Source organism: Mus caroli, unplaced genomic scaffold, assembly GCF_978045245.1.
Source record: "Mus caroli unplaced genomic scaffold, Mus_caroli_1 scaffold_12, whole genome shotgun sequence".
Lineage (NCBI taxonomy): Eukaryota > Metazoa > Chordata > Mammalia > Rodentia > Muridae > Mus > Mus caroli.
The window spans coordinates 51,822,397-51,850,126 of NW_028227267.1; the positions used below are offsets into that span (position 1 = coordinate 51,822,397).

Genomic DNA, 27,730 nt, shown 5'->3' on the forward strand with positions numbered 1-27,730 from the left:
CTCTAGGGATGCACCCTCTGATAGGTCATCCAACCCCAAGCGGTCGTCCCTAAACACATGTACATAAGAACAACATTTAAAGCTGGGCGTGGTGGCGCACGCCTTTAATCCCAGCACTCCGGAGGCAGAGGCAGGCGGATTTCTGAGTTCGAGGCCAGCCTGGTCTACAAAGTGAGTGCCAGGACAGCCAGGGCTACATAGAGAAACCCTGTCTCGAAAAAAAAAAAAAAAAAAAAAAAAAAAGAACAACATTTAAAGGGCTGAGCAGGTTTTTTAGATTATATATATGTATATATATATGTCATATTATATGTGTCATATATATGATATGTACCATATGATATATATGATATATTTAGATATTATATATGATAATAATTAAAGAAGAGGTCATGAATTTGAGAGGGAATTGGAGGGGATGGGAGGAAATTGGAGGAGGAGAGAGAAGGGTAGAAATGATGTAACTATAGTACTTATGTATGAGATTCTCAAAAGAAAAATTAAAAGCCAGATGTGGTGGTGGACGCCTTTAATCCCAGCATTTGGGAAGCAGGGGCAGGCAGATCTCTGTGAGCTTGAGGTCAGCCTGGTCTATAGACCGAGTTCCAAGACAGCCAGGCTGAATATTTGGTGAGCCAAGGCGGCAGAACAAGACAGGTTGTTCTTCCCTGGGCTGGTGAGGGATTAGCAGAGAAGCTGGGCATATCGGGAGTGATGACAAAAAGCATGGGCTAGGTGAGTCAGGCAGGGTGGGTACTCGAGTTCTCACAGGAGCACTGAAAGGGAGCAAACAGGGAGTGGTGCGGAAGCTTAGAACTCTGGTAAGGAAGGGGAATGCTTGGTGGGGATTGCTGACGTAAGCAAGGCTGTGTCATTTCGTCTCCCTTGTACACCATGACTCAGACTAGAGCTTTGGCCCAGAGATAAGGGAGACTGGAAGGACCCCAAGAGACATTCATGGCTCCTACAGCTGATAGCCCTACTGACTGGGAAGTAATCTTCCAATTCCCGGGTCCCTGAGCAGGCAAGAAGAATGGATGCATTCCTTCTAGGAGGCAGGAGCTCTCAGAAGGCTCGTGCCTGGGAATGGATCCTGCCATAGGCTTCCAACCCACCTGAGAGGAGCGCCTCTCATCACTGGTGCTCACTGGATCGGTGAAAGATTGAGGTTAGCCACACTCTGGATGGCTTAGCACTATTCGGTTCGGTGCTTCAGGATATAGACTTCTGTGCCGGGAAGGTAGCAACAGCAGAAGTGAGAATGAGAGGCCCAAGAGTCAGCGCTGGCTTGGGGTATGGTTTCTCAGTCCCACCTAGGAAACAGGTAAGGACATCCATGTCTCTCATACTAGTCAAGTCCCAAGTGGATGCCACAGGAAAACGTTCCCAGAAGGGGGCAAAAGCAAGGTCGGAAAACCCAGAAGCTTCTAGAAGGCTGAGATGGACTCTGCAGGATGAATTATGGCAGGCAGAAAAGGGCCTGGGAGTTGGGCTGGAGGCCTGAGAGACCTGGGAAGTGAGTGGTACTGGAGACATGCTCAAGTAGAGATCTGGAGGGAAGAAAGGGCCGTGGGACCTAGGGACGGTCAAGACTGAATTTGGCCAGGGAGTCCTGGATGCGAATGAACTGATTTTGTTCAGTTGTCTACTAACCTCAACACTCCCTTTGCAGAAAACAAAACAAAAAAAGCTCTCCAAAGCCCAAACCAAACGGGACGCTAAGCAACAGAGAGACCCAATGCAGGGGAAAGAGCTCGAATTCCCGGATTGCATGTGTTTGGTTGAATCCATCCTCTTCTGTTGCAAATAGCTGCAACCCTGGGCAAGTTGCTCAACTCTTCAAAGCCGTGGTTTCCTTTACTGCAAAGCATTGCTTTACAGGGCAGGTGAAAAGATGGAGTGGGATTGTTGGGAACAAATAAAAGAAACTTATTCTAAGTACCACCATTTCGCTTTCAGACTCCATTTAATCATAGGGCAGCGTCCCATGCCCTAGAGAGCTGGGGACTTCCCTGAAGCTGAACAGCTTCTGCTGTAAACAGTTGTCTGAGTCCAGACATCTCAGGAACAATTCCATTATACTGGCAGGGTCAAAAAAGTTCACGTTCTCAGGCCTAGAGACGAACATCTATTCCATTTCTCCAAATGTTTTCTTAACTGTCTGTTAGCTAGTAAGGAATATAAAACATGCTGTTATCTAAACCAAGGTGCATAAGTTATAAAAATATGTAACCTATTGCCTGTTATGCCCTAATTAACTACATGCCACTGGCCTGCTCCTTTGTCCCCTTATCACTCTGAGCTCTGGACCTACTGTCTAGGGGAACGAATTAAAGACCTTGAAGCCAGGTGCCTTGAATACAGTTCAGTCTGCAACAGGTACTGCCTTGATTAACCCAAAAAGTCACAATACAATTAGATAACATTGCAGCTCTTCCCAGCTACCCCTTGCTTTGTGTTCCAATCCTTTAAAAATGTTGTACAATCTCCCTTCGGGAACTTGGTTCAGATCCTGAACTGGCTGACTCCCTGAGTGCTGAGATAATAAAGCTATCATTTTTAAGCTTCCCTTGGTTTCCATCCCAAACCCAACAAGATCTAGGTAGTCACTGCAAGCTCCTAATAAACGCTGGCTGTTCCTTTGTGCTAAAGTGACAGTGAAGTTGAGTCACCCATGTTCCTCAGGCACAGGCCCTTTGAGGGAGGCTCAGGCTATGTCTGTTTCTGCTTTTTGGTTTCTTCTAGAACTGCCCCTCCAACAAGAGGAACGCCAAGACCTCCTCACTTGACCGGGCATAATACTTGCTGACAGAGGTTACATGAAGAGGCCCCAATACTTCTCTCTGCCTCTTTCCCAACATTCCTTGTAGGTCCAAGGAAAGGGTTTCTCCTGATTCCCCGTTATCAAGTTAAGTGCAGGTGGCCTCCAGTTCCACTCCCGACATTCTAGGGCAGGCAGACCTGCGATTCCTTGGCTTAACTCTAAGCTGAGCCTGGAGCGGAACCCTGGCTAGGGAAACCTGCGCACCTTCCATAGCTGACCTTGGCTGAGTGCCCTGGGTGCTGTGGGGTGAGGGCAGTAGACAGCAGCAGCCCACTGAGAGTGTAGACCTCTTGCCACAAGAGAGCTCCGTGCATCCTGGTGTGCTTTCTGCTGCTGTAATAAACACCATGACCAAAAGCAACTTGAGGAGGAGGAAAGGGGTTATTTGAGTTTACACTGTTACATTGGAGTCCGTCATTCACAGGGAGCCAAGGCAGGAACTGAAGCAGAGATCGTAGAGGAAGGAGGATGCTCACTGCTTGGTTTTCATGCCTTGCTCAGCTTGTTAATGATACAAACCCAGCACCAGGGGTGCCCAGGGGTGGCACCATCCACAGTGGTCTGGGCCCTTCCACATCAAACATTCATCAGGAAGATGGCCCTCAGACATGCCCGTAAGCCAAATTGACAGAGGCAATATCTCAGTTATGGTTTCTTCTTTTCGGCTGACCCTCTTTTCAGTTTGTGTCACGTTGATAAAGCTAGCCAGCATACTGTTCGAATCCCTGCACTAGGAGACTTAAGACCAGAGTCTAGCATAGTGCCAGGCATCCCTAGGGTGACCCCCAGCTCTCCTTGAAGTGCTTTTTTGAGAAAGCTCAGTGGTGCTTGGAAGTTTGTGTTCCAGCCTGAGCTGATAACAGGCCTTGATCTATTCTCAGGCCATTTACTAAAGAGAGCAACAGCTGGGGATGTATCCTGGGGATGTATCTCTTCCAAGCAGGAACATAGCTCAAGGACCTGAGAGCCCTTCCTTTGAAATGGACTCAAGAGAAGGAAGAGGCCCCTTCAGGTCTCTGTGAAGATGTGGTCCTGACCCAGATGTCCTCTACCTAACAAACACAGCTGGCCTGATCACATCGCTCCCCCAATCACTGGTCCAGCTGAGCTCCTGATTGGTCCTTCCCTCCTCTCCAGTTCAACACCCACTCTCCCTTTAACATGTCCTAGTGTATACCTGTAATTCCAGCACTTGGGGGGAGAGGCAGAAGGATCTGGACTTTGAAGCCAGACTGGACTAGTTCCAAGACTGACTGAGGTCTATAGTAATACCTTGTCTGAAAAACCCAAGCAGCCAACCTCCTGCAACATCAAGTCCTTTCCTATAAGCCAGAGCAGCTCTTCTCCTAACGGTCTGGCTTACTGTTTGCACTGCTTTAAAACCATTATCTGTAATCGCCTGCAATTTCTTTATTGTTCCTCTTTAGTAATATTTACTTACAGAACCACAGTCTGCTGTTACAATCAAAGGTCAAAACCAAACATAAAAATGGGGATAGAGGCCATGTTTAAAAAATGAAAGACAAAACCACCTAATGCCTGCCTGGGTGGTTCTCACATATCCCGACCGTCAAACGACCTAGAACTGCTTCCCAAGTGCTTTTCTACTTTGGGGCTTGATGACATCTTCAGTCCATCACTCCTGCAGAATGGCCCTTGGCTTCCTAGAAACGGCTTGCTCTGGGAGGTAGCCCTGAGGTGTTCATGCACTTAGTTCAGTGGAAGGTGACTCATTCAGGTGACACTGTCCCAAGAGGAAGGGCGAGGGTGCCAGCACCATCAGCTGCTTCCGTCCAATTAGAATCAGACAGTATCTTCTCTCCCCGTTCCAGGAAGTTAAGCACACCACAGGATCTGTCTGTGTTGGAAGCCCAGAGGCAGCAGGTATTGTTGGAAAGATGGTGAAAGAGGAGAGTGAGTGGGAGAGACCCAGCCCCCTAGCAGGACCCTTAGGAGGGGTCTTATGAGGAAGAGCGGGAGCAACAATGAAGGAGAGAGCCTCATGATAGACTGGAGCCCTTTAGAACCTAGACATCTGATTCTCATTTTATTTATTTTTAAAGATTTATTTATTTTATGTATATGAGTACACCATTGCTCTCTTCAGACACACCAGAAGAGGGCAGTAGATCCCATTACAGATGGCTGTGAGCCACCATATGGTTGCTGGGAATTGAACTCAGGACCTCTGGAAGAGCAGTCGGTGTCTCATTTTATTTTTTGAGACAGGATCTCACTATGTATTCCTGGCTAGCCTGGATCTCTCTATGTAGAATAGGCTGGCCTCAGACTTACCTGTCTTTGCTGCTTGAGTTCTGGAATTAAAAGTGTGTGTCGGGCTCCACTTTTAATTAATTAATTTTTGAGACAGAGTTTCACTGTCTTTCCTGGAACTCACTATGTAGACCAGGCTGGCCTGGAATTCATAGAGGTTCTCCTGGCTCTGCCTCTTCAGTGCTGGGATTAAAGGCGTGCACCACTGTATCTAGCTAATGTAATTACAAGGTGTGAATGAGCATGTGAACGAGGGTACATGCCCCATATGCTGGTCACAGGACAATCCTGGCTGTTGGTACTCACCTCTACCTTGTTTCTGTAGGGTCTTTAGCTGTTCAGCATAACTGTGCACGTCACTGTGTGCATCAGGCTGGCTGGCAGGAGAGCTTGCAGGGATTTCCCCACTTATGTCTCCTATTGTGCACAGGCTTGGTGGAGTTACATACAGGCTGCTACTGCATCCAGTTTTACAAGGTTTCTGGGATGTGAATCTGGTCTTCAAGCTTGTTCTGAGAGAGCTGTATCCACAGAACCATCTCAGCCTGAGAACCTATACATTTTTACATCATTGAATCTTTTTCTCAAACATTTACCACTTTAATACAGAATGAGAACTCACATATTGAAGGGGAGATGAGACCTTTATTAACTTCTATTTATAAGCACTTATAATTACTCAAGCAAAATATTAAGATGTAGAGACAGGGAAAACCAAGGCACAAAGAACCTACCAGAGCCCCCGGAATGCACTAGACTTCCCGAAACCACCTTCTCTTCATGGTGAGGGCATGAGTATGTGGGAAAGCGGGTTTGTTCTACCAAGACAGCCCCACCCACCTGAGTCTCAATAAGACAAGGTTCTGGAAGGGCTGGGGTGGCAGGTCAGGAGGTTAGAATTTGCTGCTGTAGAGGGTGACAACCCACTTGGGTACACGGAGGAAGCCAGGCAAGAAGGAGTTCAGCCATCCCAGGCTGGAGACTTGTGAGAGGGCATAGCCCAGAGAAAAGTAGTCTCTGACAGGGCGGCCTGGGAATAACAGAAGGGAAGGTTGACCCTTATTTCGTTCTTCTTGGACACCCCAACTCTGGCTGAAAAGTTGGGAGAAAGGAGCAGGGCACACAGTCATCGGTTAAAGCTGGCCCAGGGCAAACACTTACCATCAATATCCTTAAGGCCATAGCGCCGAGCAAGGTCGCAGGATGGCAGCACCTTCCCGCTCAAGTTCAGGATATTGGGGTCTGTGGGCACACATATGGTTAAGATGGTGGGCATTGGGAGTGGTACCGAGTGACAACAGTGGACTGGGACAGGGTGTGGCTGAGTTATGCACTGCAGCCCTGAGCAGGCGCTCTCTGTGCTCACACAAAGGCTCTAGCCCATACTACCCCGCAGGAGTTCATAGCAGACCCGAACCAGGAATCCTGACCCCCAGAGCTCCAACAGACAGAAAAGGCAACAGTGTCTAGTCATCTCCCAAACCAAATTTAGGAACTGGCTGCGAGCACCCTAAAGATGGACTTTGTCACCCAGTGCTATCATCACCTGTTGCCAAGGCCACCACACACTTGCCACTCATTTCTGGACTTTCGGCTGATGAGAAATCTGGTTTCATCTAAAAAACAGGTTGAGAAGTTAGGGGTTATTTTCCAAGAGCGCTGCCTGTGCCTTCGCCATTGTCACCTTCTGTCCCAGACAGACACAAACCCTAGGCAGGATGCGCACGGCCATGTCTTAGAAAGCATTACAGCTTTGGTGTCAGACAGCCTGTCCTGTTATGACACCTACCATGGAACACATTTCCCTCCTTCCTGTCATTTCTCAGTGAGAGGGACTGAGCCTATGCCACACACGCTTTACCGCTGAGCTACACTTTCAGCCCTGGGTCAAGATGCTTAGGCTCTCTGGGTTTCCACGTCACTGTCTATAAAATGGAGTTATTAACTGCTTTAGAGGATTAAAAGAAGTAATGTGCTGTGTGCTCAGCCTGTGTCTGCCCTAGGAAGTACCTGGTGTGTGGGAACAACTACTCTTTCTCGCTTTATTAGTCTCACTATGTAGCCCTGGCTGGCCCAGACCTCAGTCAGGTTGGCCTTGAAGTCCCACAGATCCCCTCTCCCCTGCCTCGTGAGTGCTGGATTACAAACAGACTGCCACCCCAGGCCCTGCTTACGGTTGTCACTGCTCTCAAGACTGGAGAGCTGCCTCTGCTCTCTATTTCCCCTCCCATTCTCTTGCCAACCTTCTTAAATAGAGGGTCCTCAGGAGTATCTTTTGCCATAAACTCCTTCACCATTTCTGTTTGCACCAGCCCTGGCCACAGAGACACATAGCTGACTCCGTGACGCCGTAGCTCATGGGCACAGTCAGCAGCCAGTCTGTCACACTGTGGAGGGAGAGAAGGCAGAAATGAGAACCCTGGACACCTGCCCACCTCACTTTTCTCTGAGTCTAAGAGGATACCCTAGGCCCCCATCCTTCTTGAGAGCCCTGATGTTTCTGCCACCATCTTCCCACATTTGATACCTACTCTGGCAGATGGATAGAAGTCCACACAAAGGACGATCAGTGCATGGGACAGAGAGAGAGAGAGAGAGATGGAGAGGTGACAGTCTTACTACTCTGACAACTGTGGACCGTTACCAACCGTCAACACTGCTGTGTACCCCGCAACTCCTGTGCCTTGGTCCTTACCGCAGCTTTGCCCACACCATAAGGGACATTGAACATATGCTGCAGCCCCCCAGGGGAGGAGACAATCACGATGAGTCCTTTGCCAGCTGGCACCATCAGCCGGGCCCCATACACAGAGCATAAGTAGTGGCCTCTAGACAGGGTCAGGGAAGAAGAAAAAGAAGGAATGAACTGTGTGAATGCTGGTTCAGTTGCTTCCCAAGTCCTCAGTATCTGTGGTCAGAATAGAGGCTGCATAGCAATAGCTGAAGACCAGGGGACTCAGGTATAGGCCATTCCAAGGGAAAACCTGATACAATTAATGGTAGACAAGAGAGAGTATGCATGACATATAATGGGGCTCTTGCACCATAAACATAAGATAGTTCTTGGGTGTGTCAAGCCATGTATCTAGTCAGCTGGGTTCATGGAACAAACTTATAATCTCAGCACCATGAAGGTGAAGGCGGGAGAATCGGGAATTCAGGGACACCCTTGGCTACACAGTGAGTTTGAGGCCAGCCTGGGCTAGATGAGACCATGTAATAAAATGAGCAGATGAGCTAAATAGAAAGTTCTCAAAGAACAGATGCAAAGAGCCACATAAATACCCAGAAAATGTTCGATAACCATAGCCACACGGGGAAATGTAAATTAAAATTAATTTCAGATTCCATTTCCTCCTAGTCAGAGTGGCTTTCATCAAGCAAACAGTTCACAAGTGCCGGTGATGGTGTGGGCAAAGAAGAAGCCTAGTCACTGCTGACGGCGGGACATGGATTTCTCAGAAACAGACAGATTATCACCCAACCACCCTACACTTGGGTAGGGCTCTAAGTGAACAAACCACACAGAGATTTGCATCTTTACAGCTGACCTACTCACAACAGTCTAGAGATAGAACCAACCTAGATGTCCATCCACTAATGGGTGGATAAACGGAGTGGAGAAGGTGGTACAGATACAAAATGGAATTTTATACAGCTGTAAAGAAAAGGGTGTGGGGTTGGAAGGAGTGACGAGGATGTGAAAAAATACATTAATGGGAAGAAGAAGAAAAATGAAACCACCTCATTTGCAGGAAAATGGATACAACTAAAAACCAATTATTATTGTGGCTACTATTTCTGAGATAGGGTCTCTTTACATAGCCCTGGGTGTCCTGATACTAGTGTACCATGCTGGCCTCAAACTCACAGAGATCTGCCTGCCTCTGCCTCCTGAGTGCTGGGATTAAAGGCGTGCGCCACCACATCTGGCAAAGTAAGCTCGACTCAGAAAGGCAAATACCATGTTATCTCTCATAGGTGGACCCTAGGTTTAAAACTATACATGTATACACACGTATACAGGGAAGGAAGCCCTCTGAGGAAGGTGGGAAATAGAGAGGGAAACAGGAAACAAGTGACAGAACTAACGGGAGAAGAGAGACCTCGCGGAGAGGCGAGGGATGGAGAGGGCAGCAGGGCTGAGAAGGAATGAGAAGGAAGTAGAATGACACTTGTGGAGTGATCACAACCGACAGGGGCATAGACACGCTACATTAATTGGTCCATCCTTTTAATCATTTGAGCTTTCCTTCTAATAGTTTTTAAAAACATAGCCCATGGGCTGTGTGCACCACTGAGAGAATCCTTCCTTCTGGGACTTGTACTTGGATGGGCAAAGAATGAGGCTGGAACGAGGCTGCTATCTTGTTAGAAAACCCTGAGTTGGGAGGTAGGGTATGCCTTTAATCCCAGCACTTGGCAGGCAGATCTCTGAGTTCAAGATCAGCCTGGTTTACGGAGAGAACTTCTGGACTGCCAAGGCTACACGGAGAAACCCTGTCTCAAAAACCAAACCAAATCAAACTAAACCAAAAAAGACAAACTGAGACAAAGCAAAGACTGCCATTCCCAGGCTGAGGTGGCTCAGTAGGCAAAGGCTGCTTCCTGTGCAGGCAGGGGAAAGCCAAGCTCAAGCCCCGAAACTCACAGTAAGATGTGGAGAAAGAGAACTGACTCTCTGGACCTATCTTCGGATCTCTGCATGCACCACAGTAGGCACAGAAACACACCTACACACCCCTATCACATACGCATGCGCGCACACACACATGGGGAAAAAAAAGGTGCTATTCTTAGGTGTAAATCCACAGGCATGGGACTTCTCCAGGAGTAAGTGGGACAAATGGAGTAGAATGGGGTTGAAAGAGATGGGGAAGCCAGAGGAGAAAGCCCTTATAGGAAAAGGCCCAGGCTCTGGGGCTACTAAAAAAGAGGAGCCCAGGCTCTGGCAGTGAAGCACACACCTGAGTCCAACATTGTTTATGTCATCCCAAATGGAGGCAGGCACTTCCCAGAAAGACTTGTTGGTGGCGTTCAGGATTGCCTAGAAGATATAAGGGTGACTGATTGGCATGAAGGTATAAAGGGCTGGCTAATGGGACCACGAATGGAGATAAAGACTCAAGGATGGATTTGGAATGTAGGGTTGGATCGAGTTAAAAGGTTACCTGGACGCCAGCATAGGCATTATTGACCAGAACATCTAGCCGCCCTTTCTGTTCCCGATCTACTTGCTCAAACAGGCTTTTCACTTCACTCTCCTGGCTTGAATCACACACCACGGGTACACACCGGCCACCGAGGGACTGTGCCTGGAGAGGGACAGCGAGGATGAGTTCACAGGAGTCACTTTCCTAACTCCAGTGAAGTTTAGGAACTGAGAGCTCAGGACTCAGCCAACAGCTGGACATGGCCATGCAATGGCTCCCTCTGGTGTCCGCGTTAGGAATTTCACCACAGTGGCACCTCCCACAGCAGAGCAAGGTACATTGGGCTTTCAGGTTTAACATCCGCATTTACTGAGGACTACCATATGCAAGACCTTACTTTGTAATTATTCTGCTAATTCCAGGCAAGAGATGAGGCATGGCGTCCACTCTTGGACAGAAGTAACCATCCTCTTTGTCCTTTCCGACTCCCTTGCTGCTCACTTGGAATTCTTACTCAGCCTCTGCTCTTCCCCTCACTCAACCAATGCTCTGACTCCACAGTGAAAAAACTAAAGTTACTAGGCATAAACTACTGCCACTTCCTATTTTGCCTCGCCTCTGAAAAATGTGACCCTCCCACCAGCTTCAGAGGAAGAAGTGTACCTATTTTCCAGGGGCGAGCCCAGGGTCCCACTTCTGTCCTGCTCAAACTGCAGCAATGCCTCGCCTGACCTCAAGTCTTTTTCTTCAAGTCACTTCTTTACAATCCAGCCAGGGTGAACTATCTAAAACTTAAATCGTCTTCTAACTGGATCACCAATCTAAGCCAACTAAAGCCTAAGAGCTTTTTTTGAGAGGGTCTTACTACATAGCTCAAGCTGGCCTTCAACTTGAAATCTCCTGGCCCAATGTCTCCAGTGCTGGGTTATATAGGCATGCGTGCCATGCCGGCTTTTTTCCTCCCCACAGGGTCTCACTCTGTAGCCCTGGCTGGTTTGGAACTCACTATGTAGACCTTGAAATCACAGAGAGGTTCTGGCTCCTGAGTGCTGGCATCAAAGGCATGCAAAACCCAATCCTCTTGCCAGGGAAGAGGAAAATTAGAGGAAGCCATCAGTACATTTTTTTTTTTTTCTTTGCAAAACCTGAAACTCTCAAACAGAAAGATTTTCCTTCCCATTAAGCTCTCTTGGTAGAAAAAAATCAATCCTACATTATTTATTTATGGTATTCAGTAAACATTGTGATTTGTTGGGGGGGGAGGGGTATAGTAATCAGAGTGATTAATTCAGGTAGTCACTTACCTCCTGGGCAGTAGCTCTAAGCGTATCCAGATGGCGGCCGGTAATGTAAACTGTGGCACCTGCTTTGCAAAGCTGTAAGGCAATGCCACGGCCAATACCCCTGGAGGCACCAGTTACCACACACACTTGGCCCTTCATAGGTGCTACCATGACTCACATCAAAGGGGATATCTGTGGAGGTAAAGAGTTGCTTTGAGGGAATCCTGTAGATTGCGTGCTGAATCCAGGTCTCTGTGAGGGCTAGACAAGTTTGGACTATTTTGAGGGGAGAGAAATTTGACAGAAGGATACCTGAGTCAAAGTCTCAGGCCAGGATGTCCTTTTAGGAGAGTCCCAAGACTCTCCAGCGTTACACACAATACTATCACGAACCTCTGAGTGGGGCTGACTTGGTAGGGAATCTGGCAATGCAGCCTAACAGGGTATGCCCACGAAGAGTCCCGGGCTCTCTGGAGTTCTGGCTACCCGTTCAGACCCACGGAGAACCGCGAATCCCTGACCCCTGAAGTGGTCAGAGCCTTACCAGCAGCAGACGCAGCCTCTGGGTTTTTTTCTGCCCAGATCGCCAGATCTATAGTTTGAGAACTTTGATTCTTGCCACGTTGGAGTGCGTGCCTGGATGGAAGTCCGGGTGCGGATAAGGATGATATGGAACCAGTCAAAGATAGCCCTGGAGTTCCAGGGTCAGACCCAGTGGGGTGGAGCCCGCAAATGGGGAAGGGCGACCTGCAGCCACGCCCATCATGCCCGCCCGCCCGCCCGCCCGCCCCGTCGCAGACTCATGACGTCCCCGTGCGTCCGGAGCGCGCCGGCGGTTGTGGGAGCTGCAACCGGGAAGCGTGAACGGCTGGTCCCAAAGCACGCATGGGGTTGGGGCCGCGTTCCGCTCACAGAGCGCGACGCCAGTTCTCGGGTGCCGGCCGGCGGGGACGCGCGGCCTGGGGTTCGGGGCGTCCCCCTCCCGGCCGCGATGGTTGTCCCCGGCTGCCGGCAGCCGCGCGTGCGGAGCAGGCCCCCGAGGCTCTCCCGCACCTGAGCCCGGAGGCTCTCGGATATTTCCGACGGGCGCTGTCAGCGCTGAAAGTGGCTCCCGACGCCGCCGAAGAACGAGGTAGGAGCAGCTAACGCCGTGGGTTAACTGGAAAACCCACACACGGAACTTTCAGGGGAGGTCTTGGCTAAATGATGGGTAAGTCTTCTCATCCTCTCAGCCTAACGGTTTATTTATGACCCCATTTTTTTTTTTTTTCCCAGAGTTGATGGCGCGCAATATTTTGAAGGAAGTGGAGGCTCAGGCTCTAGCCTTGGCCACGAACAGGACTGGTAGCGAAATGCTGCAGGAGCTTTTGGGGTTCAGTCCTTTGAAACCCCTGTGTCGAGTGTGGGCCGCTCTGCGCCCCAACTTGCGCTTCGTGGCCTGTCATCGGTGTGGGGTCCACGTATTACAAAGTGCTTTGCTGCAGCTACCTCGATTGCTGAGGCGTCCTGCGGAGGCAGAGGAGGAGGAGGAGGAAGAGGAGGAGGGTGGTCCCTCGCAAACGCTGGAGGAGCTAGTCCTGGGACTAGCCGCTGAAGTGTGTGATGATTTTCTGTTCTTCTGTGGAGACACGCATGGCAGCTTCGTGGTCAGAACTCTGCTGCAGGTCTTGGGAGGTACTCTTTTGGAGTCCGAGAGAGGCAAGCCCCGTGGTGCCCAGTCGTCTGGTAAGTACTGTAAGAAAGGGAAGAGGGGCTGGTGAGCAGGAGTGGTCAGGAAGTTTTGAAGCCAGTAAACAGAAGAGTTCATCTCTGTGGTGAAGCTTGACCATAAAGAATCAGCAGACCCTTGGGGCAGAACCTGGAAGGCCAAAGGATAGTGTGCCTAGTAAGGATGGATACACTTGAATTCAAGGACCAACCTACTACTAGCAGAGACACAGAGGGAGCAATGTGTTTCACATTTTTATTTCCAAAACTCAGAGTAAGAAATTCTTTTTTTTTTTTTTCTTTAAATATGTCTGGGCATGTGTACACACTCGAATGTGTGTGCCTTCTGCAGTGTTCTTGTGGAGGGGAGAAGACGACTTTGTGGGCGTCAGTTCTCCCCTTCCACCATGTGAGTTCTGCTTCCACCATGTGGGTTCTGGGTATTGAACTCGGGTCATCAGGCTTAGTAGCAATCACCCTTATCATAACCTTCCTGGCTCTGATTCTTTCTTTGGAGACAGAGTCTCCCAGATAGCCCTGCTGGCTTTTGACTTGGGTTGTAGCACAGGCTGGCTTTGATGCTCCTGCTTGCTCCTGCCTTCCAAGTGCTGGGATTGCAGGCTTGTGCTGCTACCATGCCTAAGCTGGCCTTGAACTCAGAGCTCCACCTGCCTCTGCCTCCCAAGTGCTAGGATTAAAGGCGTTCGCCACCACCGCCAGCTGCTTTGTTTTTTGGGCAAGGTCTTAACTGTGTAGCACATGCTGGTCTGAACTTACTATGTAAGCTTATGCTGGTGTCCAGTTTATTGACTTTCTGCCTCAGCCTCTCTAAAACTGACATTACGGGCGTATGCCTTTCCACCTGGCTGGGAAGTTTGTTTCTAATCCTGATGTGACTTGTGTGTGGATATTGGATCCAAGCAAAAGTTCAGAAAAAGATACCCTTACCCTTTCCACATGCTACCTCTTTTTCTGACATTTTCTTTCCTTTTAAATTTTCTTCTCTATCTTTTAAAAAAATGCTAATTACTGATGGGAGCAGATACAGAGACCCACAGTCAAACACTAGGGGGAACCCTGCAGAAGAGGGGGAAGAAGGATTCTAGGAGCCAGAGGGATTGAGGCCACCACAAAAACATGACTCACAGAATCAACTACACAGGCTCATAGGGGCTCACAGAGACTGAAGTAATAATCTCCGACCCTGGATAGATCTGAGCTGGGCCCTTTGCATATACATTATGGTTGTGCAGCTTGGACAACAGTGGGAGTGGGGAATAGCTCTACCTCTTGCCTACAGTGAGAGCACTTTTACTCCTCCTGAGTCTCCTCATCCAACCTTGATGTGAGCATCTGTGCGGAGTCTTACTGTAATCTGTTAATGCCATGTTTGATTGATATTCCTGGGAGGCCTGTTTGTTTTGTTTTTCGAAGGGAAACAGAAAGAGTGGATCTGGGGGAGAGGGAAGGTGGGGAGGTGGGAACTGGGTAGGAGTGGAGATAAAAGAATGGATAGGACGTAATGCATATAAAAAGATAAAAATTAAAATAAAAATGCTAATTGAGACCACTAACTTTGTTTCTTGTTATAGTCATAGGATGTAACCTACATTTAAAAATAATGGAGAGCTAGGCAGTAGTGGCGCACGCCTTTAATCCCAGCACTTGGGAGGAAGAGGCAGGTGGATTTCTGAGTTCTAGGTCAGCCTGGTCTACAGAGTGAGTTCTAGGACAGCCAGGGCTACACAGAGAAACCCTGTCTCGAAAAACAAAAACAGGCAAGCAAACAAACAAAAACAGAACTAAAAGTACTGGAAAACACACTTAGAGAGTATAAGTGAAGTCTGGTTTTGGTATACTATAAATCCTGGCTGAGAAATTTGAGCCCTGGACCATAGGGAAGGGAGTTTAAGATCCTTGGAGAAAAAAATGAAAGAATATTTTACTCCTCCACAGGAGGCACTCACCTGTCCTGCATCTCCAAGCTGAGCCCTTATTCTTCTGTGGTGCTTTCCTTCCTACTTGTGAAGAAATAATAGTTTTTAGCTTGGCTCATGTGCACCAAAGCTGTTTGCGGAACCTTCCCCCTGCTGCTTGAGGAATTTTCCTTTCCCTGCCAATGTAAGCAAGGTCAATAGTTCAGTACCACCGGCCCCTTCCCCATCTGAGAGGACTGACCAAGAGATCATGATGACCATAGCTGCCAGAGCAAGATTAGCTATTCTCAAAAATTAGCTATAACACAGATAACAGTCTTAGAAACCCTGCCTCGCCTCAGTTTAAATTCCGAGATAAATCACAAACTGCCCTGATCTTGCTAGGATTCCCTGTGACGTTAATAGCTGTGACTGACCCATAAGTTCAAAATGTACTATTGCTTTGCTGACCAAATCATAATAACCCACCATGGGGGCAGGCAAAGTGAGTCACTAGGCCAAAGGGTTACTTAGTCACTATACAAACCAACCAATGCCTGAAAAGGTTACTTGCTACGCCAATGAAAATAAGACCACTACCCTGTTGCTTGTATCTGCCCCTTACAAAGGTATAAAAAGTGTGTTCTTTGTTCTGGGTCTCTCCTCTTGCCTGCGTGCTGGGAGGGGAGTCCCCAACATGTTGAAATAATAAAAATCCTCATGTAGTTTGCAGCGATGGCCGTCTCTGTGGTTTTTGTGAGTAAGAGGGTCTTTTGACAAACTCCAACACTTGGCTATCTGTAATTTCATTGTTGTTCATGTTCTTGGTCTTTCTTTAGAAACACAGAGGACTTCAGCTCGGGAATGTAAACCAACTGATTTTGAGGTTCCTACAACCTTCTTGAATCGCCTTCAGGACCTGAGCGCCTGCTTTCTGAAGGACATTGCTGGTAAAAAGATGTATTAATTACTTTACATGTTTCAGAGGGAAATACCGGATCAAAGTGACCTAAGGAAGAAAAAGTTAGACTCCCAGCTGAAGGGCATAATCTGTTATGTCAGGGAGGTTATCCTGGTAAAGCTACACTGTATCAAGTCAGGAAGCAGGTGGATAAATGCTGCTCTTCTGGGTGGTGCTACCCACATTTGCCCACAGGTGGTGCGCTCACCTTCATAGACGTCTTCCAGAAACTCACAGAAATGCCCAGAAGTTAGTTTCCATGGTGATTGTAAATCCCATCAAGTGAACAGTCAAGAGGAACCATCGCAGAAGGGAAGTAGGAAAGGTGTCTAGGGTCTTCTCTGGGGGTTTCCACCAAGCGGGACCCTTACATCAGGTCATTCCTATCTTACCACCTGTCAGGTTTAATGCTATACGGCATTCTTCTGTTGACATTTTTGAATATGTAATCTTCCTTATTGGCTGAGCTTTGAGGTTGTACAGATGATCTGGGTTTGGGACAAAGTATTAAATTCTTTCTGCCTTTCCTACAGTATTTATCACCGACAAGATCTCCAGCTTTTGTCTTCAGGTGGCCTTACAAGTCCTCCACCACAAATTACCTCAGCACTGTGCCCACCTCTGCGATGCAGTCATTGATTACCTGAGTTCTCGGAATTCCTCAGCAGATGGCAGGTGTGATCATGTCTTCAGGGGTCACCACAGCTGGGGGTGTTGTCTGAGACACATGAGATAATGTGGTGTAGCTATTTCTGGGTGAGTTTACACTCTTTGATCTCCCCAAAAATACTTATCACTGGGCAGTGACGCACAACCCCAGTACTTGGGAGGTACAGTCTCATTGGGTAGCCCTAGCCAGTCTGAAACTCACAAAGATCCTCCTGCCTCTGCCTCCTGAGTGCTGGGAATAAAGTCAGCCATGTCTGACTTAGTTTTATTTTAAGGTTTATTTTTATCTTATGTTTATGAAGTTGTGCTTACATAGGTGATGTACACCACATATGCAGTGTCAGTAGAGGCCAGCAGAGGGCGGCAGAACCCCTGGAACTGGAGTTGCAGGGAGTTGCAGATAGTTGTCAGCTGCCTTGTGCATGCTGGGAACGGAACCTTTTGGTTTTTTTGTTTTGTTTGTTTGTTTGTTTGTTTTGTTTCTCTGTGTAGCCCTAGCTGTCCTGGAACTCACTTTGTAGACCAGGCTGGCCTTGAACTCAGAAATCCGCCTGTCTCTGCCTCCCAAGTGCTGGGATTAAAGGTGTGCGCCACCACTGCCCGGTGGAACTGAACTCTTAGGTCCTCTGCAAGAGCAGTAAGTACGTGCTCTTAACCACTGAGCCATCTCTCCAGCCCCAGTCTCATCCTTCATCTGTGTGAGACAGGGTCTCATTATTTAGCTAGCACTGGCTGGCTTAGAACTCACTATATACACCAGGTTGGCCGTGAGCTCACTTCTGCCTCTTGAATGCTGAGCTTAAAGGTGTGCACCATCAAACCCAGCTCTTTAAGAAAAGACTTCATTTTTACTTCACTTGTATGAGTCTTTTGCCTGTGTATATGTATGTGTACTGTGTTTGTAGTGGAGGGCAGGAGAGGGCCTGTGAAGCCAGGTCCTCTGCAGGAACATTAAGGACTATTGACCACAGAGCTGCCTCTCTAGCTCCGGTCTCACTCTTCTTACCTCTAGCCCTCTACTCCTGTTTCTTCGGGATCAGACGAGCTCTAGACTCTTGGAGCAGGTGCTGCTGGTGTTAGAAGCAGAGAGGCTCCAGCGCCTCTATAAGGACCACTTCCAGGGTCAGCTATGCTCCTTGGCTGAGCATCCCATTGCGAACTTCCCTTTGCAGCGCTTGCTGGATGCAATCACTTCCCCTGAGCTGGTGAGTTGGAAACGTGGCCTGGGTCTCTTCTGCTATTCTTAATCATTGGGCCTTATTTATTTATTTATGTTGCTATTTTATTATTATTTGGTTTTTTGAGAAAGGGTTTCTCTGTAGCCCCTAGAACTTGCTCTGTAAACCAAGCTGGTCTTGAACTCAACAAGATCCACCTATGTCTGCATCCTGACTGCTGAGATCAAAGCTGTGCACCACCAGTGCCCTGCTTTGGGGCCTCATTTTATTGTGTGCTGGTCTCTGTACTTCTCTGACACATTACTACCTATCACCCATGAGAAGTTATTCAGACAGAGAAACAGTGTTTTCCAGGGATTAGGTGGAGGGACCCTTCTCCTAGAGTTTGGTTTTAGCTTCTCAGATCTGACTGCCAATTTGCTAAGTTCAAGTTTGCATCTGGAAAGTTCTGTGGCATCTTGTCTATAAATCTGCAGGAGTGCTGAAGCCAGTGTCGTAGCTTTTCTGCTGTTTACCACAGAGGGTTTTCCTGTGGTCCTTGGGTTGGCACATGGAGTAGAAGGGTAGGTTTAGTTCTAGACCCGCCTTGCCCTTGGTTTCCCCTGTCTTCTACAAAAGGAACTTTTAGACTCTTCCCTGGTAGGGTGGTCCCTCCATGGCTGTCATCTTCTGGGTTTTACACAGCACAGTGAATAATCTGATGTTGACAGTGTTTTTTATGTCTTCTCTAGGATTTTTTTAGTAGGAAGTTTTTTTCTGATTAACTTTATAGGAAGTCACTGATTGATTGTCAACAATTCTTCAATCTGTCTCCTCTCAGCTGTCCCTTGTGTTTGAGGAGCTGAGCCCTGCCTTGGAAATGGTGCTGGCCCAGGGCCACCCAGGGGTCGTTGTCGCCCTGGTGGAAGCCTGCCGCAGGGTTGGGACTCACCAAGCCCAGGTCTTGCAGCTGTTATTTGAGGTGAGTGGGTGTTATTTCTCAGTCCGTCCAGGCCCTGACCTAACTCTAGTGGAGATCTGTCTAATCTGGATGTGGGAGGGTACATATTGAGGGAGTTATAGATAGAGGGACAGATGAGTCTAAGAACAGCCCTGAAATGAAATTTATCCTCCAGAACATAGAGAACTTTGAGGGATAAATGAATTCAGTTGAGTTCAGAGGCTGGGAGCGAGAACAAGGCAGGCCAGACTCTACAGTCATGGAGCATCCTTTACAGTTGAGCCAGATCTTATCTGTCTGGAAAATCATCGTGTTAGAGATGGGGTCCATCTCAGGAGTCACCGTGCTTTGTCTTCCTATCTAGGCATTTCATTGTGCAGAGCCCCCGTCCCGGCAAGCAGCCTGCGTGCCTCTCTTTGCTTCTTTGTTGGCTTATGAGGTATACTATGAACTAATGGAGGAGGAGGGGACAGTGCCTGCCGAGCATCAGGTAAGATAGGGCTATTGGGGGCCAGGCTTCTTAGGGCTTGGGAAACCCCTTGGGTTAACATGAGACTTCTGACCCCTTTGAAAAGGGTGCAGTAACCTAGCGATGCCGTCATCCACCTGCTTCCTAATTCCCAGGTTGAAATGGCCACAGCCAGAGCGCTGAGGGAGGTGACTGTACTTGGGTCTCTACTGCTCCAGCATTTGCTGTATTTTTCTAATCCTGGACTTGTACTTCGAAGTCTGAGTGCCTTGACCGGACCACAGCTTCTGACTCTGGCCCAAAGCCCCGCTGGCTCTCATGTATTTGATGCCATCCTGACTAGCCCCTCAGTGACACACAAGCAGCGTCGTCGTGTGCTGAAGACCCTAAAGGTTAGACTTGTGCTCTAGTCCCCTCCATCACTGCTTTAGAGAAATGAGCTGCCAATCTCAGGATTGGACCTGAGAGCTAGAGGCAAGATCAGTCCATAGTTCCTGTGTTGTTTAAACTGTGCCTCTCAGGGCTTCTGAAGTTATTTCTCCGTTCCCAGAACACACCTGTGTACTTCCCTGGAGGGACTTTACCTTCTTTGTCTCAATTCAGGGACAGTATGTGGCTCTTGCCTGTAGCCGCCATGGCAGCCGTGTATTAGATGCCATCTGGAGTGGAGCAGCTTTGGGGGCTCGGAAGGAAATTGCTGCGGAATTGGGTGAGTACCGCTGCCCGTGAGTGGTTTCTAGGCTCCTTCTGTACCGGGTAGCTGATTGGTTCAGCAGATTTCAAAAGTGCAGTCTGGTTCTGCATTCTGCAGAGATGTTGTGTAGTCTCTTTCTCCTCCCCCTTTATCCGGCTTTCATGCTTTAATGGGTGAGGTGTTCTGTAATTCCTGTCTCGGGCCGTGTTGATGGAAAATGGATGGCCCTTTACCTCAGGTAGAGTTTGTCTTTAAACATGGGCGATGCTAAATAGGAGTGGTCTTCTTTGCAGGAGAAAAGAACCAGGAGTTGATTCAAGATCCTTTTGGCCACCATGTGGCTCGAAATGTGGCCCTAACTACCTTCTTGAAGAGGCGAGAGGCTTGGGAACAACAGCAAAGTACTGTGGCCAAGCGGAGGCGGGCATTGAACTCTATACTTGAAGACTGAGACTTGCAACTGGGACTTGATGGGGCGGGGGAACATGCTTACCCTTCCTGGTTTAAATTGGATCCAAAAGTCTTACTGCAGCCAGATGTAGTAACATGCACAAAACTGCAAACCTACTATTCCGGAGGGTAAAACAAGAATATCAAGAATTCAAGGCTAGCCTGGTCCGTGGCAGCTAGATCCTGTTAATCTCTATGTCCATCTGTTATTCTCTCCCCTCCCCCAAGACATACTGGTAAAGACTTTTGTATTTTTCTTGGAAATAGTTTTATTTTTTAGGGGAAGTTATCTTGCAGTAATACTAGGGACAGTGGCCATTGGTATGCAGGATCTTAGGGATAGGCGTCAGTAAGAACCTAGATGAAGCAGCGATTACGGTGGGATCAGGATGCCAGGGGACAAGGCTGTGGTTCTGCAGGGTAAATGGAAGGCAGGAATGGAGGGAAGACAGGTAGCATTCTTCAGGAAGATGTGCAGGCCAGAGGAACAAGGCAGTGTTAGGATGGAGTCAGCTTGGTTACCTAGGGTACACTGCAGCCCCAAGCCTGATGGTGCCTTTACTACCCTCATGGGTCACATGGAACCAGTCTTTCAGCACAGGCTCAAAGCATGATCTCATTAGGAGTGGAGGTGTCTCTGCCCGTGCCACTGCCATCGATCAGCCCCCTCCACCACATGGCGAAGGGTGGAGGAGATGCCCAGCAGCATATGGCCCAGGCCTTGCAGCAGCGAGGAAGTCCAACGGAGGAGCTCCCTGGAGGGCAGAGTGGAGATCAGAGAGTTAAAGGAAGCTGCAAGGAGGTCAGGGTTGGATGCTTTGGTGTGGGGGGTTGATAAGGGGGAGTTTATAGGATACGTGGATCCGAGGGTTGTATGACACATTGGTCTCTGACCTTAGTACTCTTTTAGGGCCAACTCCTTGAAAATCACAGCTCATGGAGTAGAGTCCGTAGAATGTAGCTTTCACATTGAGGCTGCCAAAGAGGTCTCGAGGATTTTGCTTGTACACATCGAAGGTGATGCGGGCGATGTCCTTGCTGTGTTTTGGCTTCTCCCGTCCTAGGCCGTATGACAACATCCCACTCTGTGGGACATTCTCATCATTGAAGTGGACCTGCCCTCATACCCTGAGAACCACCACTAATCCTGTCAGTGCTGGATCTGTCTTCCCAATGTTGTCTAATGGTTGATGTCCTTCAGAGCTCCCCAGAGCCTGTGCCCCCAAGGTCAGTGGTAGGCCAGGGAGGACCAGAAAGGAGTGGAGACCTAAGCAGCCCCACTGTGGGGCTCTCACCTTGGGGCTCCAGCTCTGGCCCTGCTCGAGCACCATCAAGCACGTGTCGTCCTCCAGCAGCTGGAAGAAGTCCTCACTGTCCACAGCAGTCCCATCCTCCTCTAGGACCAGTGTTAGCACTCCACGTAGCAGCAAGGTCTCCAGGACCTATCAGTGATAAGTGGCAGGAAGGGATACTCACGATGGTTGGCATATCAGCTCTACTTCCAGGTGTTTTGCCATCTTCCCCGTGGGGGTTTTGTTTGTTTGGTTTTTTTATTTCTTTTTTTGAGACAGGGTGTTGGTGTAGTGCAGCCTGCTCCCAAACTTAGCAATTGTGTGTTAGTTTGCTGGGTCCTGAGATTGTAGACATGAGCACTTCATCTCATCCTTCCTAAAAGTGGCAGTTCTTTCTCTGTGTAGCCCTGGCTGTCCTGGAACTTGATCTGTAGACCAGGCTGGCCTCCAACTCAAGAGATTCACTGGCCTCTGCCTCCCATGTGCTGGGATTAAAAAAGTGTGTGCAACCATGACAACCCAACAGAAATGGCAGCTGTTGATAGACCTTCACAGAGCAGACCTATCTATCTACCCTTCCTTCTTTCCTTCCTCCCTCCCTCCCTCCCTCCCTCCCTCCCTCCCTCCCTCCCTTCCTTCCCCCGTTCCTTCCTCCCTCCCTCCCTCCCTTCCTTCCTTCCTTCCCCCCTTCCTTCCTCCCTCCCTCCCCTCCCTCCCTCCCTCCCTTCCTTCCCCCCTTCCTTCCTCCTTCCTCCCTCCCTTCCTCCCCTCCTTCCCCTCCTCCCCTCCTCCCCTCCTCCCTTCCTTCCTTCCTTCCTTCCTTCCTTCCTTCCTTCCTTCCTTCCTTCCTTCCTTCCTTCCTTCCCTCCCTCCCTCCCTCCCTCCCTCCCTCCCTCCCTCCCTCCCTCCCCTTGTACCTACTCTTGCTCCTCTCTGAGCCACTCCTACTAGAACTGAATGACAAAACAGTCATAGCCGGGTGTGGTAGTACGCCTACAGCCCTGGCTGCTCAGGAGGCAGAGGCAGGGGGATCACTGGAGTCCAGAAGTTTAAAACCAGACTTGAACAGTTTTGGACCCTGGCTCCAAGCCTGTCCAGATGAAACCTGTCTAATCTATCCTATCTGCAGTGTCGTCCTATGCTTTCCTGTTCTCTACGATTGTTTTCTAAGTTAGCACCGTTTAACCTTTCTGAGGCCAAGTGCAGACGTGTGAGCCATAGAAGGAACGTCAGGGTTAAGGTAGTGAGGCTAGGAACAACTGGGTGAGAAAGAGAAGGCTTTGGCTGGGCATAAACAGTCAAGGTGGCCAGGAAGGGCCGGGCTCCCACTGACTCCTGTAAGGCCCTCTCAAGGAACAAGCACAAGGTGCTAAAACATGTGATTGGTTGGCCAGCTCTACTTCAGTTTTAAGGATAGCTCCTGAAACCTGCACCTCTCCCAGGAATCAAGATTACCCAGGACCACCCTGTAGGGAAGGAGCTGGACGGAGGTAACCAAGGAAAGCAACTGTACATCTTAGTGGGTGTGCCTTCTCATAGAACTCTTGTGACTGAGCATCCTTGAAGCTGCGCTTAAGTCATTCCCTTGCACCAGAAACTGAGGCCCCAGGGTTTTGACCAATGTGTAAACACTATCAAAGGGTGGCAATCTTAAACAGACGTGACCTCACTTTGCTTATCCTGAGGCTTGACACAGCTTCCTTTAAATTTTTTTATTTTTAAAGATTTATTTTATTTATATGAGTACACTGTAGTTGTCTTCAGACACTCCAGAGGAGGGCATCAGGTCCGATTACAGATGGCTGTGAGCCACTATGTGGTTGCTGGGATTTGAACTCAGGACCTCTGGACAAAGAGTCAGTGCTCTTACCCACTGAGCCATCTCTCCAGCCCCTACATTTTTATTGTTAAATGTTTGTGGGAGGTATGCTTATGTGAATGCATGGAGAAGAGGGCATTGGATTCTTTGGAGCTGGTGTTACGTGGTTGTGAGCCACCAGGTGGGTCCTTGTGAGAGCAGTGCATGCTCTTCACTGCTGGGCTCTCTCTCCTTTCCCACACCTCTTTTCGTAGGGACCACATGAGAAAATACTCCAAAAGGTAGGTCCAGTCCACTGTGATTTGGGAAAGAAAGCCACCTAACCTCAAGTCACCTAGCACAACACACCTCGGGCTGCTTCCCTCCTTTAGGGCAGGCCACTCCAATTCTGCTTAGCTTTACTGACTAGATTGTTAAATAAACATCTGCTCCAGGTGTTTGTTGACTGACCTCATTAAAAAGATAAAAGCCGAGATACATCCCCTGTCCATTTCTGTCAACTATAAGGACTTTCCATTTATTCAGTAATTGTAAAAGACGGTTTATTAGTCCCTTGTGTAGACAAACTGAAGGCTGGAGCTGCGCTTCAGAAGGAAATTGTTTGCCTAGTCTGCTGAAAGACCTGGCTTTGATGCCCAACATTGAAAACGGTTTTTTAGATTTTGAGCCATGCGTCTTTAATCTCAGTGTTTGGAAGCCTGAAGCAAGAGGATTCTATTCTGAGTTCAAGGTCAGCCTGAGCTAAAAAGTGAGAGCCTGTTTCAAAAACAAAACAACGGGTTTTGATAGCTTGAATATTTTCCCAATGTTTGACAGCTAACAAGTAGCAGAACCAGGATTTGAAATTGGCTTTTTCATAGAAATCAAGGGCCGGGAATTTAAATCGGTGGCAGAGCCCTCGCCTAGTTTTGATTCCTAGCACTATGGAAAGACTTCATTGCCATGACTTCTGAGCCCATCTCTCCAGCCCTGGTTGCCTGCTGTTCCTCTGCCAAAGAAAGCCTACTACTCGAGACTAATTTACTCAAATGCAGTGCAGGTCGCTGGCTTACTGTTTCTTCGACCTCTGAAGAGGTGGCAATCATGGAGCCTGCACACTTCCTGTTCCCCGACCCCACTATCATGAGTCCCATGGCTTCCTTGTTCCAGGAACCCAGAAGTTCGACCACTTACCTTATCTAGCAGTTCTTGGAGGCTGGCTGCTGTCAGTCCTTTCCGGACTGTCCGCTTATGATCACAGACACGGAAGGGTCGCTGAGGTGGAGGAGCTGAGCTCCAGACCCTACGGCTTAACTCCGAGCTCATAGTGGATACTGACCTGATGGTTGGGAACAAAACACCAGGAGTAAGGAGGGGGTTGGCAAACCCGGTGATAATGGTGGGGGGTGGGGTGGCTAGAGGGTCTAGGTTTACAGATCCAAAGGAGAGACTTAGAGGGAGAACAAAATAGTAGTTTAAGAGTCAGAGGGAAAAAGAGAGAGAGAGAAATCTGTAGAGGCAGGGAAGTGAGTCTTCCTGGGGCTGTTTTGCCTTGTCTGCCCATATCCCTAGGGTTGACGTATAGAGGCAAGGGTTAGACATCACCTTAGCAGGCCATTGGGGTTGAAGGCTGAAAGGTACTCCATGCAGAGGGATGGGAGAGGTGACTCCCTGTTGCTTTGGGGCTGGGTGCTTCTCTGTTGTTCTTGCTTTTTTGTATAAAGCTGGGATCTTAGCCCTGGTAAAGTGAGAGGTGAGTCAAGCGTGGACTCTGACCCCCTTGCCTGGTCAGTAAGAGGGACAAAGTCTAAGAGGGAAGGAGGAGGAGCCTATGTGGAGTGGTAGAAGTAACCAAAGTCCGCAGTTTGTGTCTCTTTAGAGATGTGAAGGATGAAGTTGGATATTTGATCCCCCGCCCCTCATCCAAATACAGTTTTATTTTGTAGTCCACACTGGCCACCTTGAACTGATCTTCCTATTAGAACAGTGTTAGAACAGTTTCTGGCCCACAATCCCAGAGATGGAACATTCCATGCGAACCCTGCTGACTGCCGCCACCTACTGGAAAGTTATAAACTTCAGTCTTTGGAAAAGCCTGGGCTAAATGTACTGAAGAGACTTGGAGACTATGAAAGGAGGGACACTGTGTCTGATGAGAGGCTGGATTCTGATCTACAGAACTAGCATCACCAGGATCCTTTCTGGAGCCCTGGTCTTCCTGCGTAACCCCTCTTTGGTTGGAGAAGGATTGGCTAAACATTTTTTCTGTCTGGCTTTATTCTCTTGAGATGCCTGCTTCAGTGTCTATGAGCCAACACTACTCTCATCTTTTTTGGTTTGCTAATTAAAAATGTATTTCCAGCTGGGCAGTGGTGGCACCTGCCTTTAATCCCAGCACTCGGGAGGCAGAGGCAGGCGGATTTCTGAGTTCGAGGCCAGCCTGGTCTACAAAGTGAGTTCCAGGACAGCCAGGGCTACACAGAGAAACCCTGTCTCGAAAAACCAAAAAAAAAAAAAAAAAAAAAAAAAAACCAAAAAAACAAAACAAAACAAAACAAAAATGTATCTCCAGCTATGATCCCCACTACACTAATCAGAGGAGTGTCAGAACTTTAGCAGAGAGAGAGAGAACACATGCATATGGAAGCTGGAGGACTTGGATATTGTTCTTCGGGTAACACAACTTTTTCTTTATTTTCTTTATATCTTTCTTTTTCTTCCTTTCTGGGTGCCGAATGCAGGGCCTCACACTTGTATAGCAAGGACTGAGCCTCTCACCAGCCTAAGAATTGTAGTTGTGATGGCCAAGGTTTCATGTCTGACGTTAATTGTAGCCGCGGTGGACAATTGCACAGAGGCTGAGATTTACTGTTAGTAAACCCCTTAACTGAGCACAGTCCCTGTGCTCCTAACTGGGAGCCTCCCAGGCTCTCCTGGTTCCCTAGCTTCTTGAGTCCGAGAAACACAAAGTGCCTGGACAGCTTTGTGACCTAGCCAGCTTCATTTCTCATGCCAGCTGGAGCCCCAGCCAGGGCCACTTCAGGCACCATCAAGGGCAAATTATAGGGGTATAACACCTCTAGGGCAATCCTCCCTCAATGGCATGCCCTAGTATTATTCTGCCTTAGGTATTCTGTGTACCTCAGGGTCCTGATGGCTAGTCCTGGGGAGCAATGCATTGGATTGCTCTCCTCTTCCTGATGTGGTGTGTGACACACACACACACACACACACACACACACACACACACACACACACACAGAGAGAGGGGGGGGTGGAGGTCAGAGTCAGTGTTAGAATCTATTGAGCTAGAATTCCAAATAGTTATGGGCTGCCTAACACGGTGCTGGAAAACAAACCCAGGGCCTCTGGCTGAGCAGCAAGTGTTCTTAATCACGGAGCCATTTCTTCAGCCTTCTTCCGGATCTTAATATGCTCCATCCCTCCCGAGTGTTATGATCTCCACCCCTGAACCAGGTTGTAAGCTCTTTCTACCCACATGCATAGCCTTAGGCCTGAGCATCATGTAGTACACTGAAATGTTGTCACTGGCAACTGAGTAATAGCTGCAGGGTGGAGGGGCTCTGACAGGCCCCCAAAGAAACTGAAGCAGAGGACACTCCGCAGGGACAGAAGATTGAAACAAGCAAAGGGAGAGCAGCCAGGAGAGCGCCTTGTTTGGGTTGCTTCTCTGTTGCCTGCAAGCCATGGAGGCTAGATAGAACATAAACATTGCAGAAGGTGGGCTGAAAGGACTGGGGCCAGAGGTGGGGGAGATGTGGGAGCAGTGTTAGCAGGTACAACTGCTCTTCTCCGCAGGCTGAGCCTTCTCTGCACCTCAGCCTTATCCTGCTTCCTGGGGAGGCTGGCCTCCACATGCCTGGGCCTGTCAGTGATGGGAAGGAGTAGGATGAAGGAGGGCCCAGGGTGAGCACCATCTTGTGCCTCTCCATTCTCTACTCATCCTCTCCGCAAATGTGACAGGTACGGGGCGGGATTAGGCACCTCATCCACAGCAGCTGGCTTTACCTGTTACCTTCCTAAATCTCTCTGCACCCACCCCCCCAATGCTGTTCTCTCCCAGTGGGTAAGTAGATCTGCCCATTCTCCTTTACTCCTTAC

At 48.7% G+C, this 27,730-nt stretch overlaps 3 protein-coding genes across 3 annotated transcripts; 1 reads left to right on the forward strand and 2 right to left on the reverse strand.

Annotated features, from left to right (window-relative positions):
- Window positions 1–5,723: 5,723 nt before the first annotated feature.
- Window positions 5,724–12,293, reverse strand: Dhrs1 (dehydrogenase/reductase 1). Its single transcript, XM_021181254.2, has 9 exons — window positions 12,079–12,293; window positions 11,556–11,726; window positions 10,270–10,413; window positions 10,066–10,145; window positions 7,794–7,926; window positions 7,342–7,485; window positions 6,645–6,714; window positions 6,260–6,340; window positions 5,724–6,128 (listed from the first exon to the last, which is right to left on the reverse strand). The coding sequence occupies exons 2-9, from the start codon at window positions 11,703–11,705 to the stop codon at window positions 5,992–5,994; spliced, it is 939 nt and encodes a 312-aa protein (XP_021036913.1). The 5' UTR covers window positions 11,706–11,726; window positions 12,079–12,293; the 3' UTR covers window positions 5,724–5,991.
- A 64-nt stretch (window positions 12,294–12,357) lies between these two features.
- Nop9 (NOP9 nucleolar protein) lies at window positions 12,358–20,782 on the forward strand. The gene is made up of 10 exons (XM_021181255.2): window positions 12,358–12,666; window positions 12,810–13,259; window positions 15,997–16,107; window positions 16,652–16,793; window positions 17,800–17,992; window positions 18,786–18,926; window positions 19,270–19,395; window positions 19,530–19,766; window positions 19,978–20,083; window positions 20,362–20,782. Exons 1-10 carry the CDS (start codon window positions 12,420–12,422, stop codon window positions 20,517–20,519), a joined length of 1,911 nt encoding a protein of 636 aa, XP_021036914.1. The 5' UTR covers window positions 12,358–12,419; the 3' UTR covers window positions 20,520–20,782.
- Window positions 20,763–25,421, reverse strand: Cideb (cell death inducing DFFA like effector b). Its single transcript, XM_021181256.3, has 5 exons — window positions 25,214–25,421; window positions 24,803–24,947; window positions 21,814–21,960; window positions 21,413–21,603; window positions 20,763–21,273 (listed from the first exon to the last, which is right to left on the reverse strand). Exons 1-5 carry the CDS (start codon window positions 25,252–25,254, stop codon window positions 21,138–21,140), a joined length of 660 nt encoding a protein of 219 aa, XP_021036915.1. The 5' UTR covers window positions 25,255–25,421; the 3' UTR covers window positions 20,763–21,137.
- Window positions 25,422–27,730: the final 2,309 nt, after the last annotated feature.

Coding starts and splice junctions, on each gene's coding strand:
- Cideb (XM_021181256.3), bottom strand. CDS start 25,254: ATGGAGTACCTTTCAGCCTTCAACCCCAATGGCCTGCTAAG. Junction 21,604..21,813: donor GCCAGAGCTGGAGCCCCAAG/GTGAGAGCCCCA, acceptor AATGTCCCACAG/AGTGGGATGTTGTCATACGG. Junction 21,274..21,412: donor GGCCCTAAAAGAGTACTAAG/GTCAGAGACCAA, acceptor TCTGCCCTCCAG/GGAGCTCCTCCGTTGGACTT.
- Nop9 (XM_021181255.2), top strand. CDS start 12,420: ATGGGGTTGGGGCCGCGTTCCGCTCACAGAGCGCGACGCCAGTTCTCG. Junction 19,396..19,529: donor CAGTGCCTGCCGAGCATCAG/GTAAGATAGGGC, acceptor CCTAATTCCCAG/GTTGAAATGGCCACAGCCAG. Junction 19,767..19,977: donor GTGTGCTGAAGACCCTAAAG/GTTAGACTTGTG, acceptor GTCTCAATTCAG/GGACAGTATGTGGCTCTTGC.
- Dhrs1 (XM_021181254.2), bottom strand. CDS start 11,705: ATGGTAGCACCTATGAAGGGCCAAGTGTGTGTGGTAACTGGTGCCTCC. Junction 6,341..6,644: donor TGTGGTGGCCTTGGCAACAG/GTGATGATAGCA, acceptor GTGTGCCCACAG/ACCCCAATATCCTGAACTTG. Junction 6,129..6,259: donor TGGCCTTAAGGATATTGATG/GTAAGTGTTTGC, acceptor TGTTATTCCCAG/GCCGCCCTGTCAGAGACTAC.